The sequence below is a fragment of the Phoxinus phoxinus genome (genome assembly GCF_949152265.1).
Source record: "Phoxinus phoxinus genome assembly, chromosome: 19".
NCBI lineage: Eukaryota > Metazoa > Chordata > Actinopteri > Cypriniformes > Leuciscidae > Phoxinus > Phoxinus phoxinus.
In genome coordinates, this window is record NC_136894.1 from 6,361,793 (window position 1) to 6,382,616 (window position 20,824).

At 39.1% G+C, this 20,824-nt stretch overlaps 1 protein-coding gene across 1 annotated transcript in view; it reads right to left on the minus strand.

Moving 5' to 3' along the window:
• Window positions 1–9,138, minus strand: part of thsd7aa (thrombospondin, type I, domain containing 7Aa) — a 116,529-nt gene extending 107,391 nt beyond the window's left edge. Inside the window, exon 1 of the mRNA XM_079589851.1 lies at window positions 8,641–9,138. Coding sequence (XP_079445977.1) covers window positions 8,641–8,791 — 151 coding nt within the window. The 5' untranslated portion in view covers window positions 8,792–9,138. The remainder of the gene's footprint in view (window positions 1–8,640) is intronic.
• Between the last annotated feature and the right edge of the window lie 11,686 nt (window positions 9,139–20,824).

The following is a 20,824-nucleotide window of genomic DNA, read 5'->3' on the forward strand; positions in this document are numbered from 1 at the left end:
AATAATGCAAAACAATTACCTTTGTCACGTTTTCCTACTATAGGACATTCAATAGATAACAAACCACAGCACTTTGAAGACATAGGCACTGTATAGCCCATGGTGACTTTCCATTTCCCAGTCCTGACCGTAAAACAATCAACTGGGCAGTAAAACTGTACAACTAGCATGAATCACCTTGGCAGAGGGGCGTCAACCTCCATTGGTACCCAACATGTATACCCTGCATTTCTATATTAAGACCAGTGGTGTCAGAAGAACATCAGTTTTCGTTAAACCCGTTTCATCACCTCGTTGACAACTGACAAAGAAACATATCTCAGATCAGTAGTTTCTTGGAAACTTCTCCAGACAACATCTGCAGGAAAACAACATCCAATATGGAATAGGGGGTGATTGCAGAAGGACGGGTGGGGAAATGGAGTGGAAAGGCAGATGTCTGCAGAGGACAGCAAAAAAGAAGGGGATGAATGAAACAGATGGAGAAGGTGCGTGGCGCTGCTCTACGACGGCAGTAGCTACACATTTGAATGACTTATTAGCAAAATTGTGTCACTAAGACTAATAATACAGTCCTGTAAGAAACTCTGGTGCTATTGCTCTGTTGCGGTCGCCGGTCCCCCTTTTCAGGGGTCTCTGTCTGCTTCCAAACAAACACTGGAGCGGTTCGCAACGCAGACCAAAGACATCTAAACAAACTAAAAACAGGACGCAATGTCAAAAGATGTAACCCTAAAATGGACAGCATGCTCAAGCATACCTGTTTTTTGTTTGTTTTTTTAGTTAGGAGTTACGTCGCCCCTTACAGTTTGGTACAGGTGTCTGAAATGACGTCTCCTCGCAGCAGACCTCCTCGCATTTGTGTTTGCATCTGTTTTGACTCTTCATAAGCTGGTATTGTTGTCAGCTGGTAAAAATACCATCATATGTACGCACATGTGTTTGGTCATTGGCAGTGCGGATTTAAAAGGAAAATTTCACCATCAAAACAACCTCTGAAATATTTAGATATCACATTTGAACAATACAGTGAATATAATCTAATTTGAATGATATACAACCGCAATAAGCAGAGATATGTTGTTCATTGGAGAAAGATGCTGACTAGCCTGTTAGCGATGTAGCAGGGCACCTTTATCCAGCGTGCTAGCTTTCATTCAAGCTTGTGTTTGATGTCAATGCCACAAATGAAATTTAAGAACTGGCACACTGGAGAAATGTGCCCTGCTATGTGCTTGACAGGACATAGTGGATTGTGTGATTTTTGCTGGTAGATTTTTAGAGGCACTATAAAATGGTACTTAAACACTCCAGTAAAGCATATTCAACAGGAAAATTATGATCATGAATCATCAATGGGCGGGTCTGTGGGCTGCCACAGCTGTGGATGAGGCATTGGAGATGGTAAACAATCCCAAATAGCATCATACACAATGCTCTATAACTAGATTATGAGAATATTATGGAAAAATGCATATTATATTCCCATGCACGCCTTATGGGAAAATGCTAAATTACACACTGACTCCTCGTATAGACATGACCGTTTTCAGTAATATTAAATGCATAGTGATATGCAATGCAAACGGAGTATACATTAAGGGCATGGTTCAATAGGCTATAATTTACAAATCTTCTTAGGATGCACTAAATAATGTTTTATTTTTATTTTTATAACGTCTAATCTATAATCCATCAATCATCCACATACAGTATGAGTAATGCTGGACTTAGTCTAAGCCTTGCCATTTAGATTACTGTAAACAGTCTCTTTTTCTCTGTCACATTTCCTTCATCTCCTGCACTTTAAATATGAAATCTTTTTAATTCTTAAGAGATTTAACATTATATTTAATATACAATTTAAACATTTTATCCACACAAGAGCAGTGTGTGTGCGTGTGCGTGTGCGCGTGCGTGTGTGTGTGTGTGTGTGTATTGGCACGACATACATAAAGAACAGGAGTTGGTTGGATTACTGTGAAATCTCAATAAATGAATCATTTCAAAACAATAACAGACATTTTCAGCCAATTTTCCAGCACATTTACTTGTCAAGACTCATACACATACTGACTGCATTACATTGCAGAGAAGCTTGCATAGTCAATGCGACTGAAGCAATATCATTCTCAGTGAAGTATTCTGAACACTTGAAATTGCAGTCTCAAGATCCTCAAGTTGTACTCAAGCATCTTGTTTGAAGCTGATACCCTCACACAATCATAACACTGGTCTCATGAATCATTTTACATAATTTCACATTAGAGAGATTCACTTTCAGGACACTTTCAACCACTGAATACAAAACAAGCAATGAAGCAAACGAGGTAGACAGACACTGTGTAATGGTGCATTGTGGGAAAACGGAAGTCGGGGAGTTCCATCAGGGAGTATGGCTGAGTGCTCGGCGTAACTATGATGAATTGAGGGTCCCTGGTAACTCACTTACAGTAAGCCCTGCAGACCTGGCCATGAAAAATGACATGGATAAAATGTTCTCTCCCTTTTCGCCAATGTTTGTCTTCTCTCTTTCATTTCCCAGAAATGGTCTATTTTAAGCTCCCAGAAGAAGAGCAAACAGACGAATCTCCACTGGGTTATTAAAACATCACTACTAAAAAGAAAAAAAAATAGATTCCACAATATTCAGACAGAGATCCACCTGTAAGCATTTCTTACATTTAAACCGCAGAATTGTATTAGGAGACATTCATTGACCAGCTCTTAACTACCAAATGTGAGTATAAGGGGTTCCAGCATGTAATTCACTCTAATATAATATAATATATATTTTATAATTTTTTTACCCAAATTACAGCTGAATGCCAATTGATGTATATTATAAGGATACCTTTGTTTACATTTTGTTTTGTGATGGCTGTGGAAGAAAAAGAGTGAACTGGGTATGTGTTTGTTTGTACGTGAAAACACTACACCTTTCTACCACTGATAAAAAAACTGCACAAATTACTAGAAACTCAACAAATGAAAATGCTTCTTTTGTGTCAGATAAATCCCTGTTACAAGCACTTTTATAAAGTAGTGGGGACAAAATTGGCCTAGATGGCATGGGGACATGTCCCACCTATCCCCCACTATAAATGACAGATGTGCATGTTAAGCAAATGAGATGAAAATAAGAATGAAAGTGAGTGGATGTGAAAATAGGTGTTGAGTGGGCGGCAGAATAAATGGATATTTCACAAGTTGCCATTTAAAAGATGCTAACCTTTCGACATCAACATACTGCTACTTCTGCCAATGTGTCTTGCATTTGATTTTTTCATTCTTCTTTTATAAATTCTGAAGACTTGATTGCAGTTACATTTTTTTTATTTTTTTTTATAATGCAAGCCTTCTCAAATGTCGAATGAATTGTAGAATTATCAGTCAGTTTAGGTAGAAATTGGTTCACTTCACATTCAAGGGATGGTGAGGCTTTTGAGATAGATATGGCTCTTCAACACTCACAATTTCCATATAGATACTGTAGCTAGCTATTTATTCTCTTGAACATCCTTCAACTTGGCATTTGATCTCAATGCTTCTTGGGTTCAAAAAGGTCAAGTCAGATTATGGCTAGCTGATTAGACAGAGAGGAAATCCCCACTCATGCCCAAACTAACTTATTACATTCAGCTTTCACATCAGACTCCCAACGTGGAACCAGGCAGAAATATACTTCTACTAATTACAAAATATAGATGCAAGACCACAGGAGCTAAATGTATATAATGCAGTTGAGAACATGATTATATGGATTATATTGTGGATGTGTTGAATCATCGTAAATGGGTGTGTAAGTATTGGTAATGAAGAAAATCTCATTCATCCATATGAATTTTATTTTGCTATAATAATCAGACTAAACCTATCAGAGAGGCATTATTTAGCTTATGCTACAGTGCCAAATTGTGCCAGCCATGCCAAAATCTGCAGGTGTTTCATTGTGTGCGAGACAGCAATCATCTGCGCAAATGCGTTTACCCAAGCGCTATGAAAATTTAGAGGACAGCTAAAGAATCAACTCAGATGACAAACAGTCTGTTTGTTCTTGTTTATTCTCCATCTTTCACTCCCACCTCCTCCAGGTTCTCTCCCATTAGTGTCTGTAACATGGATCTAGAGCTAGAGCTCAGCTGCTGCCTGGCTCAACCTGTCTGCTATTTTTATCTCCATCACAATAGTCGCTACGCAATAAAGTATGGCACTGCTCGGCTCAGCTCCTCACAGACAAGCTTGGCACTCAAGTGTGTGTCTACGACATAACAGAAAAGACAAAGAGAAAAAAAGTAAGGGATGCAAGTAGCATTCACACTGTAACCACAACCTCAAACTTTTCTCAAGAGGAAATATTTTCATAGTGCAAATGTGTATCTGACAGCATGGGTGGGAGCATAAAGACACAAATCGGCTCTTTTTGTAAAATTATTCGTAGAAAGGCTTTCTAGGTGGCATTGGATAGGAAGTGCATGACTCAGGTGTTGATATAAATCGGTTTAGCATAATGAGTGCAATCCCTTTGCACGTTTGCACGTTTCAGGAAAGCTAAGCAGCCTACTTGCAGGAGCGTGAGCTGTAGTGATTGAGAGAGAGGGGAAAAGCATCAGGAACACAATGTGATGCTCTGTTAATGTATTTAGTACTGTCATCAGTTACAAGCTTATCTGACTGTAGTCTGAAATCAAAGGGCAGTTCTTAAGCTAATTTCTGAAGCCATCAATTTTTTTGGTGTTACAGACGATCTAAATAAATGCAATGTCTGAGGAATACAAATTTGTCCGTGAAAAAAAAAGGCAGAAGCTGCCTTCTCAGCATCTTCTGTCAGAAAGCTGCCTTGAGATGTGAAAAAAGGGTTTGCGCCACACACCCAGGTAATTATAACCGTTCCCCCACGCACAGGCAGGCGGCAATCCATTCTTAGCAAACTAATGAGGTGCGCGAGTGCATGTGTGCATGTGTGAGCAAAAGAAAAGGAAAAGAGAGAAGGGGGCAAGTGGAACAAATCATGCTGTCAGTCTGTCTTTTGTCATCTTTTGGCGAGCATTCATCAAGATTCTCCCCTTGCTTTTCAGGACGAAAGAAAAAGAAAGGAGCGAGGGAGCACACAGATGCTAACCTAAGAGCAACAAACGGCAGAGGGAGGAGGTGACCTAGCGCAAACTGGTAAGGCTGAGAACTTTGACAAATGATTAAAGAAGAGAAGCGTTGAAAATGATGACACAAAAAAACTAAAAGACAGCTAAAACGGCTGTGACGAGGCTCTTGTGTGAGACTATTCCGTGTGGGCGGCACTTGTCAGGCAGGTTGTTGAGAGCAGCTGGACCATACTCAAGTAAAGTACCCAGACAAGCAGCAGCAATTTGGCACTTGATGAATCCGAAAGAAAAATCCAATTCATCCCTTCTCATAATGGTTGCGTCTAACTCTGGCTCCATGGCAAAATTCAGGCTGATGGATGGGCATAATTACAGCTTGATCACCTAGGGAATGTTTGCACACTTCCATATGTTTTTCCTCCTCTATTTTTCTCCATGATTAGCCATTTCGGAGCACACTGAGAAAGCACATGGATGCATTTTCCCTCGGATCCAGAATCTAAAGAGAGTCTTGTTGTGTAGTCCTCAGGTGGTGTCTTTGGAATTGAAGTCTGGCTGAGCGAAAATGTTTGAATTAACCGCTTGACACTTGGCCTCTTGCCACCAATAGATCCCCTATGTTCTCCCGCACTGACATGCCCGCGTAAGACCCTTTTAACCACAGGGTCAAAGGCCGACCTAAAGAAAAGGATACTGAAGGGAAAGGTGAAAGGTGCTGAAAGAAGGAAACAGAAGGATGGACATTAGTGAATGGGGCTGTAAAGGAAAGGCATATTCACACTTTTAGAAGGAATAAAAGGCATATCATCTGCTGGACTGTGTGGGCGGGGTAAAAGGGGGAAGGGTCCTGTCAGACTCAATAGCTTCCTCCCACATGTACGCCACCACCAAGCACAATGCTGACCAGGGAGAGAGTTCAGCCCTGTCGATTAAGATCAGTGTGTATGTGTTATATCAGGGAGCTGTAGGGCAGGGAATGGCCCACATAGAGGCCCTGGAGAGTGACGGTCATACAGAGGTAAACCCCTGGAAGTGAAAGCAATATAGTTAAATGAAACACTGTACAGAACAGCACAAACACTCAAGACCGTTTGCAATAAACTTTACAAAATGAAGTCAAGATCCCAAAATTCCCCTCACAAATGCAATGGTGTTAAAAGGCGTACTGTTTACAGTGTAATACTGGAAGATAGACGGCAATAAATTGGGCCAGACGCTTCCCTAGAGCCTTCAAATACAGCCTCACAGCCCTGAAATCAGGGACATGTAAAAACAAACTGCACTATCAAATCTTTCAGGACTGAAATAAATTATAGCTTATTGACAGCCTGCAGGTTTTATTCAACTCTAGGAGTCTAGTATGAGATAATCTTGCTGTTGTGCCTTTTAGAAATTCCCCATTGCATGTGAAATGAGCAGCCCTGCTGGCCAACCAATAGGTTATTGATGTTTAAACATAGATGGCCATGATTAGTGTTTATGTATTCATTTACATGAAAAAAACCTTGGGAAAGTTCAGAACAAGTCACTTTTGTCAGGAGGAAGTTTTGAGAACTGAAAGTTACTGTGAGTTGTCATGACACTATATGTATCAAGGTGTTTATCTCAAATTAGGAGAACATTATTGAATATAATTAAATAAGAAATGTTGTTCTGCATAATGATAAAGATGACACTGTATGTATCAAGGTGTTTATCTCAAATTAGGAGAACATTATTGAATCTAATTAAATAAGAAATATTGTTCTGCATAATGATAAAGGTGACAAAAGTGCTGCCAGAGAACACATTCAGTCTTCTCCTACCCTTCTCCATCCAGATTCCTCCAAGGGGAACTATGGGAAATGTTCTACAATAAACTATCTGCTGACTGGTGAGCATCAGCCTCTCTACTGATGCATACTGACAGGGCTCTATCAAAAATATTATTTGTTCCCATATGAGCCCTGCAGATTTGCTAACACTGTTAGTCTCTTGCTTTGGCCTCATGTCCCCACAGATAAAAACACAAAAATACTGAATGAATCACAGGAAAACAACCACACCTGGAAGATATGGATTTGCCTGTTTCCACGAAAGCTTGAGGTTTGCTTAACTGGCCTTGCTTGAGGTTCTGAGGTTAAGTGATTACCAAACACTTGGGTTTACTTCTAGGACTTACTATGTGTGTATTTATGGGAGATCCAAAAGCGAGGCTCTGCTGTATGTAGGTTAACTTGCTTCAGCCAATCTGCTTGTCTTCCCTCACCCCATGTTTAATCTCATGCACTCAGTGACAGTAGTGGGGGCAGGATATTGTAACACACTACAACAATTCTCTACAACCTACAATATTCTCAACACCTCTACAGCCATTATACACTAACAAAAGTCAAGCAATGTAAAGACGCAGTATAAGAAAAGAAACAGTCACTATGCCAGACAGAACAACATTAAAATGTACCAACTCTCCTTGAACCCTCACAAACCACTGATCCATTGACCGCCTAGTTCTCCAGATTTGCACCACACACATTAAGCAGGTTCCTTCTGAGTTAGACCAGGGAGTTCAGAATTCTCCATTGATCCTGCAGGATTTCAAACCTGTCCAGCCATGAAGCTGTGCATTGATCAACTCCAGCAGGACACCAGTGGCCCCATTGCACCCTCTTCATTGATCCAGAGCATCCATTCTTGCCTGAGACCCTGGTCAAATGACCCATTGATCTGTGGCCAGTCCAGAGGAAACATTTCAGCCTCCCAGTAAGCCATACCCCTCCCCATCCAAACATGCACCCGAAACAGACTCACCCCCTTCAGCTTATTCCATCCCCCCACTTCCACTGCCAGTGATGTCCCATACATGGCAAATTATTAGCACCCCTGATAGGTGTAGAGACACCACCCCAAAACCAGACAACACTCACATTACCTACTAGACAACTGCTTTACATTCCACCAAACACATATCTAAACCAGAGCATGACTCTACAGGTACTTATACAGGTACTTATAATATCTCCAATATTCACCTACTAAGTACTGTTCTTGGGGCATCACAGTCATTTCACACATTTTTGACCATGCTGCTTTTGGAAAGCATGTGCTTAATTATTGTACAGTCATACTAATCAAGTACAAGTTTTCTTTAAAGAATGAACCATGCCTCTTTTCTTTCAGGATGTACTATGGGGGCTACACATCTCGTAAAAGTGTGTTGGAGAGTTACTAATGAATCGAAGACCATCCCACACATTCTGAAAATATCAAGCACTCTTCAGCAACAGTACAGACTTAAATATTCTCACAGCTTTTACAAGAACCAAGCGCCAGGACTTACAGATAAAATTTATTTAAACTAAATGCACACTGAAATATACTGTCGCCTAATACAAGTCACCTCCAAATAATGTACATTCACAGGGACATCTAATTTCGATTTTCGGCATGAAGTCAGCATCTATTTCTAATCATACACCTGTCTCTGAACAAAACAAAACACACTAACCAATGTTAAACATTTTAAGCATAGACTTGTGCTTAGATAAAACAGTCATACCTGTTTGCCAGATGTAAGTGGGTTTTGTGTTGGTGGCTGTTTGCGTCTGGACATCCCAAATCCCTAAAAAGAGCAGAGCTACTCTGAAGAGGGAAGCAAGAGCCCCTGCTGAAGTGACCCCTCTCCCTGTCGCCCTGCTGGCCAGCCCCATGGCTTCAGCCCGGCCAGATAGATCCACACAGCTCAAGTCTGGCCAAACAGACCTGCACGATACACACACACTCAGCAGGAGATGTATGCACAAGAAGATGCGGCACAGGGGAAAGTGTGCCTGCTATTGTCCCTCTCACTCTTCTGCACGCGGTTCCTCCAGGAAAGGGTAATCCACTTGTCTCTCTCTTTCTCTTCTAACTCCTCTATTTTCCCTCCTTTTCTTTCTTCTTCACTGTGTTCTCTGGGTCAGTGGAGAAGAATAAGGTCTGAGTGAAGGAGAAAAAATAAAAAAGCCAGAGGAACAATAGACCCCTCAGCTCAGCGCGCTGCTTGTGCGGCAACTGCGTCCTGGCTGAGCCTGGCTGATACAGCACCTCCCATTCCCCCCTCCTCTCTCTTTTTCTCCCTTGCTCGCACTCACTCATACAGTCTCGCTCTCCTTTACTAATCCAGAATCCACCTGCAATCACTCTCTCTTATCACATTGCCCCACTATCAAGGGTTGCACTATTCTTCACACAAAAGAGAACTGGGGTAGGTGCAGGGGGTTGAGGTAAGGAGCACATGCATTATTGTGGTGTGTGTTGATTTAGGATTGGTTGCTAGAAGCAGATACACCAGTCACTTGCACCAGCTGGGACCGAAAGCTATAAAGAGATGCAAAGGAAAGATATCGCTGTGAGTGTGAAAGTGAAGTGAGAGAAAGGGAAAAGGTGAAGGGAGGGGGTCTGAATCTGATGGGAGGGATAGTGAGAGTAAGAGAGAAAGAGAGAGGATGGCAAAAAAACTACCGAATGAGTGTAGTAAAACCCCTCATGAATAATTAATGTGAGCTCACTCTGACCTTGATGATATTCAAACCATAGAAGGGGTGCTGTGTTATGAGTGTTATGAGATACTGTCTCCACAGTCATTACAAAAACAGACTAGGGAATCACACCTTTCCATAAATGTTAGGAGTCTAGGTCGTCAATCTAAGATGACCAAATTCAGGGAACTGTTAAACAGTATTATAGAGATTTAAAAAGATGAACCCCCCCCTGCATCTGAATATTACTTTATTATTAACACACAATAACAATGAAATGATAGGTGAAAAATACAATGGTAAGCTTTCCATAACTGTAATTATCCCACGCAAATGTGCACTTACACATCATACTTTATAAAAAGGTCAAGAAGCTCTTCATTAAAATGCAATAACTGGAGGTGAAGCTAATGGATGCACATACATGAGAAACAAAATGCAACAAAATTGTGTTGGCACACATGACATTTTGAAAGCATTAGATTTTTCTCAGATTTGACATTGAAAAATAAACCAACATGAATAGCACCACACTGAATACGCTGCCAGTGAAGTGTGAATGACAGTTAAGTGTTTACAATGCTAATGAGCAAAAATATGAACAGGCCAGTTGGTTTACAATGTTAACATGAGGATTTTTAGCTTAGTAAACATTAGTGTTAAATTGAGTAAATATAAAAGGCTAGGCTACATATTATCTTATTTAAGCTTAGAATAGTTTTCTACAATGCAAGCAAAAATATATATTTTTAGCAAGACCCCTCTTTCTTTCTTAACAGCAGTTCCTAATGTGTGATATGCACTCCCCTTTATATCCAGGCCTGGATAATGTCCGTTGGAGTCATTTCACAGTGATTAGGGTAATGAAGGACAATGCTCACCCCCTGCTAACCACCAACACAGAGAGCAAACCATGGAACAAATTAGCCAAGCTGTAGCATTAACAGACAGCAAGCACTCTGACTGGCTCCTGCCCAACACCCCACCCCACCCCACCCCACACAGACACACACCCACCCACCCACACCCATTCAATAACCTGGCATGAGGCCAAAATGAAAGCCTATCATGTCAACTTCATATACAATCACAATGCATCAAAAAAGATGTGAGGGAATGACTGCGCAGAATAACTGGCCATTAAAATAACGAATCCGCACTAGGCGTATCTGAAATCAAGTGCAGATAATGTGTGTTTGTTTGGAAATGAGACAATTATTAAAACTTTTTCTTCATTTATATGTGAATTCTATCATTTATATTTGAATATATAAGAATGGGGTAAAAAATCTTAGATCACATCGAAAATCTGGAATTCTTAATTTAACGGAAAAAAATGTTAATTAATTCTAAATCTATTTTTTTTTTTGATAATTATTAAAAAGTAAAGAAATTAAATTTGAAAGAAAAAAAGAATGCATAATGCAAATGTATTTTCAGTATAGGTCTCAATATTTGTGTGCAGTATATGCATTGACTTGTTTTAAAGTTCTACCTTAATTTACAAACTTTAATTAAAAGAAAAACCTGTTCTGAAACATGAAAATGCAGCCTATAATAATGTAAAGTTAGTAAAAGAGGTGGCGCCTCAAAACCCTATTTATCAACATATAAATCATACGACAAAGCTTAGTTCTGAAGGTCAGGTGGGCTGCAGGGGTTAGTGGCTAAGCTTAAGGTGGCCAGAAGCCAGAGCTGATGTACCTGGACCAGATCCAGATACTGTAAATACTCAGTTAATTTGTAGGGAAAACATGACACCACTGTGGGTGGATTTGTCATTTAACAGGCCCGTTTTTTTCAAAGCATTTTAGAATAGAGTTAAATGCCTTGTTTAACTGCATGACACATTCTGTTCTTTCAGTAACCCTACTAATAGTAAATCCTTTTTGCTGGAGTTTAAATCATCAACCTTAGTTGTGCAGGTCACAATGCTAGCTCTATCTCAAAGTAAAGTTAATTGTCCAATCCATCCTCTTCGACAATTTATGTGAGATATATTGGCGATGCCAAGATGGAGAGAGAAAGACAACACTGATTAGTGACAATCAGCTGGGTGGGATTACAGATTCAGCTGGCCTCCTTAAAGAGTCAAAACAGACAGTGCTTAACTCAGTGATAAAGCCTTGCTGTCTCAACCATGGATACAAATACACGTGCAAACATGGCCATATACACACACACACATCTAAAGCCCAGCATGGGAGACACCGATACCACTGCTGTACCTTAATACTAGAGCTCAGCTAAAGAGAGGAGGAGGGGGTAAACGGGGGTGGGGAGGAACAGATTGAGAGGAACAAAGCAAAGCTTTTGAGGGCAAAAGAGTGTAGCAGAAACAGGGATAGAAGAGAAACAGACCAGGGAACGAGACAGATGGGCAGAAAAAAAACAGAGGGAAATTGAGAATGAAAAAGTGTGTAGGAGAGGCAATGTTTTTTTTTCTTTGCTTTTGTAGAGACGGCGCTTTATAATGAGGAGCGGTGTGAGCGGTGTGTGGGGCGTGATGAATGGCAGTACAGGCATACGGTCTGCCACAGCACTTCCCTCTGATCGTACCTGATTATTGTGTGTGTAAGAACACGTTCCAATGAGCATGTGCGTTATGCAGAAGATAATTCAACACTAGCAGGCCTGCACAATTAAGCAAACAAAAGCAAAACGCGTTATCATGAAACAGGTGCTTATGCAGAACATGCTTATGGCGCGAATGATGTGTGAGAAGTGCACATTACAATTAGCCTACCTCAGCACAATTACACTCCACGTGGAGACATGGAAAGATTAACAGAGAATTACAGCATAAAATAGATGGTGCTTCCTAGGGATGCACCGATATGGAGAATTTTGCAAATAAATACCAATAATTATTGAAGCGGATAATCAATACATTAACAGATATCGATCTACATTTTGACTAATTGAAAAAAAAAAAACTTTCACAAATATAATGAATAAAGAAACACATATTATAAACAATAGTTGAAAAAATATAATATATCAAATAAATAAGATTTTTTTTTAAAGCATAACATAAGAGACTCATTTAAAAAACAAACAAACAAAAAATATTGGCGATCCTAAACTTTTGAATAGTAGTATACAGTAGTTCATATTTAAACATGAAATATAAGAAGAAAATGCACCATGGATAACAAAAAAAATAATAAATAAAAATCCTACAGGCTAATAGTAAAAACTGAAATATACTGCTTATAGGGCAACTAGAAATAATATGGGGTCCTTTGGTCATTTCACTATCATTTATCAGCTTAAATGTCCTGGCCTACTCACTTATTGGATCAATAACATTACAAAGTCATTAATTGGCAGAAAATGATATGACCACCAATATATAATTAATCCCAGGCTAATCCAAACTCATATTTCCGACTGGATGAGTTACATTCAAACTGAGGATAAACACAATAGACCCGTTACAAAACACCGTAATTATTAAAATATTTAAATGACAAAATATTGCGCCGTAAATATTTGAGGCCCTGCCCCCAAGTGGAAATACCATGCAGTCAGACAGTTGTTGTTTTTTTCCTCTCTTACCTCTATATTTCCTTTTCTTAAGTAAAGTATTTACCAGTATGATACACTTTGTACATTTCGTTAATTCAGAAAGTTAACTCAAATTTAAACAACTTAACTGGATCATACTATAATTAGGTCAGGGGCCTCTTTGCTCTGCGGGGACTGTGGGGCTGTCCTGTACGCTAGCGTCTTCATTAATGTGCCAAGTTTCTACAGTTAAGCCTATGAACCATATTACTTGGCTGAAGAATTGTTTACTCTGATTAATATTAATAAATGTAATGATTTATTGAACACTGGTGACTTTAATCGCATTGCTATTGCCACTGTTTTATAAAAGCATGTTATTTCATCATGAAGAAAATGGCACTTTGTTCTGTACGACTTCATGCAGTAATCACACACATCATAGCTCAGGACTCCTGTGTGTACACAACTTTGTTAAAAATCTATTCAAAACATTAAATACACAGCGATTTGCAGTTAGTAAGTTCCCTGAAGCAATGGAGTAATGGAGCGATAGCTCTCTGTGCACCTGCCAGCACTGCCCTGGGCAGCAGTCAGCAAGCAGTCACGTGGATGAGCGAGCGGAATAATCGACAACACTGGTCTGCAGTGAAGCCTCATTAAGAGAGAGGACAAAAGAAGTGGCGGCGTACTAGTCAGGTGTGAACTATCTCCCACGGGACTCTAATGGCCGTGTCTTTTCTTCAAGAAGTGAACAGACAGACGCTCTGTGACTGCAGTTTCTCCGGCGCTGGATACCTGTACTGATGCCAAACACCTGCATTTGATGAGCACATTACCCACCAACTCCATACCCTTCACAACTTCATTTATTATATAAAAAAATTGTCCACAATAAATGCTCTTGCTTTGTCATTTCACCGTTTATCTCCAGATGAGGCAGGTTATCAAACGAATGGCCACTCGGGTGGCGTCATAAGGCTGCAGGATTGAGTAATGTAGGAAACCGTACCCGTAAATGGGCCTGACAAAACCAATATTCCTCATTCTGAGAGAAAAGCATTTTGTGGAAAACGGTTGCTGCAATAAACAGAAGTGTTTGGACGTTATGCCTCCAGACTGCACATTCTAATGGACGCATTTGCTGTTGATGGTTATTATGTTTTTTTTCAATGACCACTAGGTAAGAGCCAGGTTAACAGCAAGCATAAGCAACATTAAGCAATGCAGATGAAGAAACAACAACAACAATTATTTGGTTCATTAACTAAAGAGATCATGAAGACATGCTGAGAGCGTAATGATCAATACAGTACATCTATTAGGAATGCACAATACATCAGTACTATATCGGTTAAGTTCTATTAAACAGTATAGATCTGGATTCATATTTTTACATTCAGATTATTTTTGTCTTCATCTAAAGCACATTTAAAGTTAATATAAAAAAAAAACACAATGACAAAAATGGTGTAGGATTTACTTTAAAGCAATGTTCACTTAGAAATTGCGGTAACACTTTACTTGAAGGGGTGTGTGTGCATAAGATGTCATGAATATGAAGGAGGTTTTAAGCATGTTTATGACAACTGTCATTAAGTGTCATTCACTCAATTATGAAATTTTTAATGCAAATATGACATTGTTTGAGATGTCTTTGTTATGACAACTTGACATAAACCAATACATCATAACCTGTCGGTGTCTTGGTAATGAGAACTTGACATTACCAAGACAACATATATTGTCAAAAATATGTCATAAACATGACATATGAATATTTGTCTTGACCTCAACTACAGTGGTACAAATTAAATTTGTAAAATTAAATTTGTAAAGTGATACCGAAATGGTAAATAAACGTCAAAACTAATTACAAAGAAATGGTAAGTAACACATTGAAGTAAATGTGAAAGTATTAGTATTTTCTTGAAAACGTACTCCAAAAATCTTTATTTACAGCTTTAAAAAATACTGTTTTAACAGTGGACTAATAATTAACACTGTTAAATATAATCTTTAGCAAATCTCAAAATTATAATGTATATTATAATGCCTAAATTATTAGTGAATCTAAAAATAATGATTTGTATTTATTATTTATTTAATGAAAATATAAGCCATAATTATTTATTGGCCATAACACACAAATAATTATAAATGTATCGTATCGGCTAGAATTTAAATATCAGTGCATCCCTAATATCTATCATAATCACACAAATTTGTGCCTGTACATGTGAAGTAATTTGGCCTGAAGTCTGCCGCATCCAAAGCGAAGTGGATCTGACAGGTTTGGCGCAGTACACAACAGACCCTATCCAGTGTTTTTGTTTTGGGGAAAGAGCTCAATGTCTGACTCATTTTTCAAACCTTCCAGAACAGCTGGAGGGGGGGGGGGGGGGGGGGGGGGGGGACCAACCAAGTGAAGTGGGAGGGGCATGCCTAGCCAAGCTGATCCAATTTAAATATGCAAATGTTATCGGAGTTGGAAGAGGAAATTGGAAGACAACTGGAGAACACAAATGCGAGAACAAAAAGAACAATGTCTAATGCAATTAAACGTTTAGCATTGTTTAGCCTTCAATTAAGGAGATAATTATACAGCTCTACACTTTGGCCAAGCTACACAACACATAACAGGGATCTGTTAATTCGCTTCTCAAATCATCCGTCTCCATTTAAAAAGGTACCTGAGGGAATTTGCCCTAACAAAAAAAAAGTGCAAATCACAGCAGTAGTCAGCAAATAAAGATGTTAGGTGCAAACCATAGCTGAAAATCGAAAATTCTGTCATTATTTACTCACACACTCACTTATTTACACACTCATGTTGTTCCAAACCTGTATGATCTACTTTATTCTGGTGAACACAAAAGAAGCATTTTGGTCTTTACAATGAAAGTCAATGCGATCCAAAACAACTCTACACCCCACTGAACGACACTTTCATTGTATGGACGATCAAAGTCAGGTTTGAAACAACGCAAGTGTGTGGCAACTACCTACGATTAGACATTACAACAATAAAAGTGAGCTGCTCTATTAAACCTGAGCTCCAAATTTGAGCACGCCATCTGTTTTTTACATCAATACCTGTCAGGTCACAAGTAATGCGTCCCAATCCATAAGCTTTAAACAGATTGTTTTGAGCACTTCCTTGATAATAGACCTAAAATCTCCCATAAATGCTAATTCAAGCAGCTCATATCTGTCAGGGCAAATCAAGCCTGAAATGAGTTCAGTCAGGCGGACCCCTGGTTTCCTCAGAACCGGAGTCGAGCTGAGCCCACCACGCTCCCATTGTCTTCCGCCTCACTGAGTCCAAGCATATAACCAGGCTGGGAACAAAAGCATCAGGGGAGAAGCCCCCAAAACCCCACTTTTCTCAGAATAGAAATGGCGAGGGCGGGGGTGGGGGGTTAGATGGGGCAAAGCCATCAAACGGGTTTTCTACCCGTTCATCTTTCGAGAGCATAAGGCTGGCCCTCAGGGAGGTGGAACTAAACAAATAAAGGGGCGACTCACCCCTGCAAGCACCGATGTGCATTTTACACAATCAGCTGCAGCTCACGCACCTAATGAAATATTTTCAGCCCACCGACATACAATGAAATCTCCATGGAGATTGGTTTTCTTTTCGAAAAATCATCAGGCAGTAAAATGATTAACGGCATGAGCCAGGTTAATTTCAAATTAGTTTCCGGCTTAAATTGGATGGATATGTAAATTACTGAGGTTAGATATTGACCAGCATGAGACAACATAATGTGACTTCTGAGGTTTAGTATTTGTTCGTTTAACAAGTCGGGCCGGGTGTGTGTGTGTGTGTGTGTGTGTGTTCAATTGATCTGTTCTTTAATGACCTTGTCTACATGATGTAGTGCAGTAGAGTGACTATCTGTCTGGATCAACTGGAGGGTGGGGACAGGTGTCTGGACCGACTACTGGGATCGAGGGGCACCGCAATGGGAGGGGAGGGTCACAGGTACCGTCCCCATGGTGAAGGTATGGGATCTGGACTGTCAGGATGGGACAAGCGTGCTGTCACAGGAGAGGTGTGAGTCTGAACATCTGGTGGTGCTTTCTGTCAGTAACCTCCTGCCACAGACACGTTGAGGATCCCACATGAAGGTGATTTACTATTAAAGGGGGGGTGTCTTGACACAAGCAAAATACCCTATCTACAGCATTATTTATCACTTAATATAACTGCAAATTGAATAATCTTTTTTTGGAGGTCATCCATGACCAATTACAGCGGTGTAATCAATATAATATGTTCTAGACTAGTAACTTCTACGATGATTAATGCATCATAATGATATATAGGGGAGGTTGGGGATGGATGTTGCACTTTTGCACCACTGAATATTCCTCAGGGTAGATTTATTTGTGAAAGTCAATTTCTCTACAGACACATACCTTAGTAGCAGCTACAAAAAAAAAAAAAAAACTTTTGATTTATTTCCAATATTTTTGGCCAATAACAAAAACAAAGTTCACTGTACACATAGTGGGGATTTGTCAAAATGGAACCTGCCACTTTAGCCTTTTAAACACTTTTTGTGCATTCATATGTGCTGAACATTTTGATAAAATTGATCAAAATAATAAATTGCAATATAAAATATTTTATTGCAATGGTAGTTCTCAATATTACATTTTTTATGTATTTTTAAAAATATTTAATATACAGTGCTATGCATAAGTTTAGACACCCATGCTAAAGTTGCCTAAAAAGAGGAATAAAAAATCATCTTTTGGAAATTTATCTTAATGCCTTAATTTAAAAAATGAGGAAAACTCCAACCTTTAAGGACACCAATTTTCTTTGTGAATGAATAATGTATCTTAAAAAAATAAATGTTCTTCCTTAAAATACAGGGTGCATAAGTTTGGACACCCCTATGTTAAATTCCCATAGAGGCAGGCAGATTTTTATTTTTAGAGGCCAGTTATTTCATGGATCCAGGATACTCTGCATCCTGATAAAGTTCCCTTGGCCTTTGGAATTAAAATATCCCCACATCATCACATAACCTTCACCACACCTAGAGATTGGCATGGTTTTATTTCAGTTAGCTTAAAAGCTGGTTTAATTTGCATTGAGATATGATCTTATGGAAAGTACCCCATGCCAATCTCTAGGTGTGGTGAAGGTTATGTGATGATGTGGGGCTATTTTAATTCCAAAGGCCAAGGGAACTTTATCAGGATGCATAGTATCCTGGATCCATGAAATAACTGGCCTTTAAAAATAAAAATCTGTCGGCCTCTATGGGAATTTAACATAGGGGTGTCCAAACTTATGCACCCTGTATTTTAAGGAAGAACATTTATTTTTTTACGATACATTATTCATTCACAAAGAAAATTGGTGTCCTTAAAGGTTGGAGTTTTCCTCATTTTTTAAATTAAGGCATTAAGATAAATTTCCAAAAGATGATTTTTTATTCCTCTTTTTAGGCAACTTTAGCATGGGTGTCTAAACTTATGCATAGCACTGTACATATACATTTAAATAAATGCAGCATTGGAAAGCAACTTATAGCAAATTACACTGCTGGGTACAAATGTGAGAAACGTCCTCAAAATGCATCCTAAGGGCAATACGTTTTGTCAGATCCTGTTGGTGTCTGTTGGCGTTGGTCGGGGTTTGTTTTCACCTGACTGACCAGGTTCAATCAGCGCTTGTCGGTGTCTGTTGGGGCAGTGCGAAACATGAAGTTATTTTTCATAAAATTCTCAATCCAACGGCCAACTTGGTATTTGTTGGCGTTTGTCTGTGCAGTGTGAATCGGCCTTTGAGGAATGTGAAAGTCCAGCTAAATCAGCCTGATGCTAGGTTTTGATTGAATAAAACCCGCTGGTAAAAATGACTCCTGTGTCTTTGTGATGAATTGCACATCCGATTGGGAAGGTCAGTGATTCAGACCCAGAGTAAATGTTCCGTACAGAGGTAAAGACATCAGTGACAATGGCCATTTTACTGGTTCTGAAGAAGTGGTTTAATAATGCAGTATGTGTTCATTGAATGAGGTGAGTTATTCAGGCGGAGTCACATATTCATCTCTGACAGGCACATGTGGGCTGACTGCCGCCCATAAAACCAACTAAATAAACAGCAGAGCTCCAGGCAATGGGGATGGGACATCCCTGCCATAACAGCTGGAGAAAGTGTACTTGATGCATAACAGGACATGATCCCACTTTCAGTGACACACAGCTAAATTCTAGACTCACACAACTGTACACAACACACACACACAACAACTTGAAGGACATGAACATGACTGAAGATAGTCCATCATCACTTACTCAAATAAATACATAAAAATAAAACGTGATGTGGCTTAGTGTGGTTATCGAATCATGAAGGCTGTGATTTAATTCAATAAATGTGTGTGCTACGTGTTTTAAGAGTGAGCCACTGTGTTCATTTACACACATGGAGTTTATGCTACAGGGTTTCAGCATCTTAGAGCGGCTCAGTTTACAGTAAATGCTGCTCTACACAAACTCCATCTCTACATGTGCTAAAATAATAGCTTGATGGTTTAACGTTTAAAATTGAAGAAATTCCTAGTAAAGAGTATATCAAGTATGAACACCTTTTTTTTCAAAGTTTGTCCCAAATCATTATTTTTGCTTCTTTAAAAAATATTTGCATTGTCTATGCAGATGCAAACTAAAACCAATCATTCAACAATTATATTGTTTCTCCAATGTGACCCTTGATCACACAACCAGTCACATTTCGCACGGGTAAATTTTTAGTAATAGCCAACAATACATTGTATGGGTAAAAATTATTGATTTTTCTTTTATGCCAAAAATCATTAGGATATTAAGTAAAGAAAGATCATGTTCCATGAAGATATTTTGTAAATTTCATACCGTAAATATATAAAACATTTATTTTTGTAAGAGAATGCAGCACAATCATGAACATAAATGGACGAGGCGATTTTCTCAATGTTTAGATTTTTCTGCACCCTCAGATTCCAGATTTTCAAATAGTTGTATCTCGGCCAAATATTGTCCCATCCTAATAAACCATACATCAATGGAAAGCTTATTTATTCAGTATACATAATGTACCCATGTGACTGGTTTTGTGTTCCAGGGTCACAAATTATAATGAACATTCCTGTCTTTTTTTTATTACAGTTTTAACTTGTAATGGAGTTTGTAATTTGAACTCGTAATTTTTGGAGAGCTATGATTTGTACCACGTGGCCGCTGTACCACCTGACCACTGACCACATTTTAGTTGTATTCGACTTGAAGTGGTGCTGTGCAGACTGATCTTTGTATGACATCAAAGTATCATGAGAGCGATTCAAAAATCACACAGATCTTTATTTATGGTAATTACGACATGGCGTGAAAGCAGAATAGCACACTGTTTGGAGTCTGGCCTGCTTTTATGCTATTTCATATTTTGTTTTTCGAGCTTGACACTGACAGATGCAGTCACTATGAACTGTCATTGTATAGTAAAGAGTTTTTATATTATTCCAGTTGACAGGATGAGTAAAGAGTGGACGAACTTTCCCATGTGTACCGGCTATGCATGGCGTTACACCCCCCAATGATATATGCTCGGACTATATTAAAATGTGCACTAGGAGGTCTTCAATTGCTTTATCTCATCTCATTTCTCCATACACTGATTGATTGATTTTTAATTTAATAAGCAGCAGTATT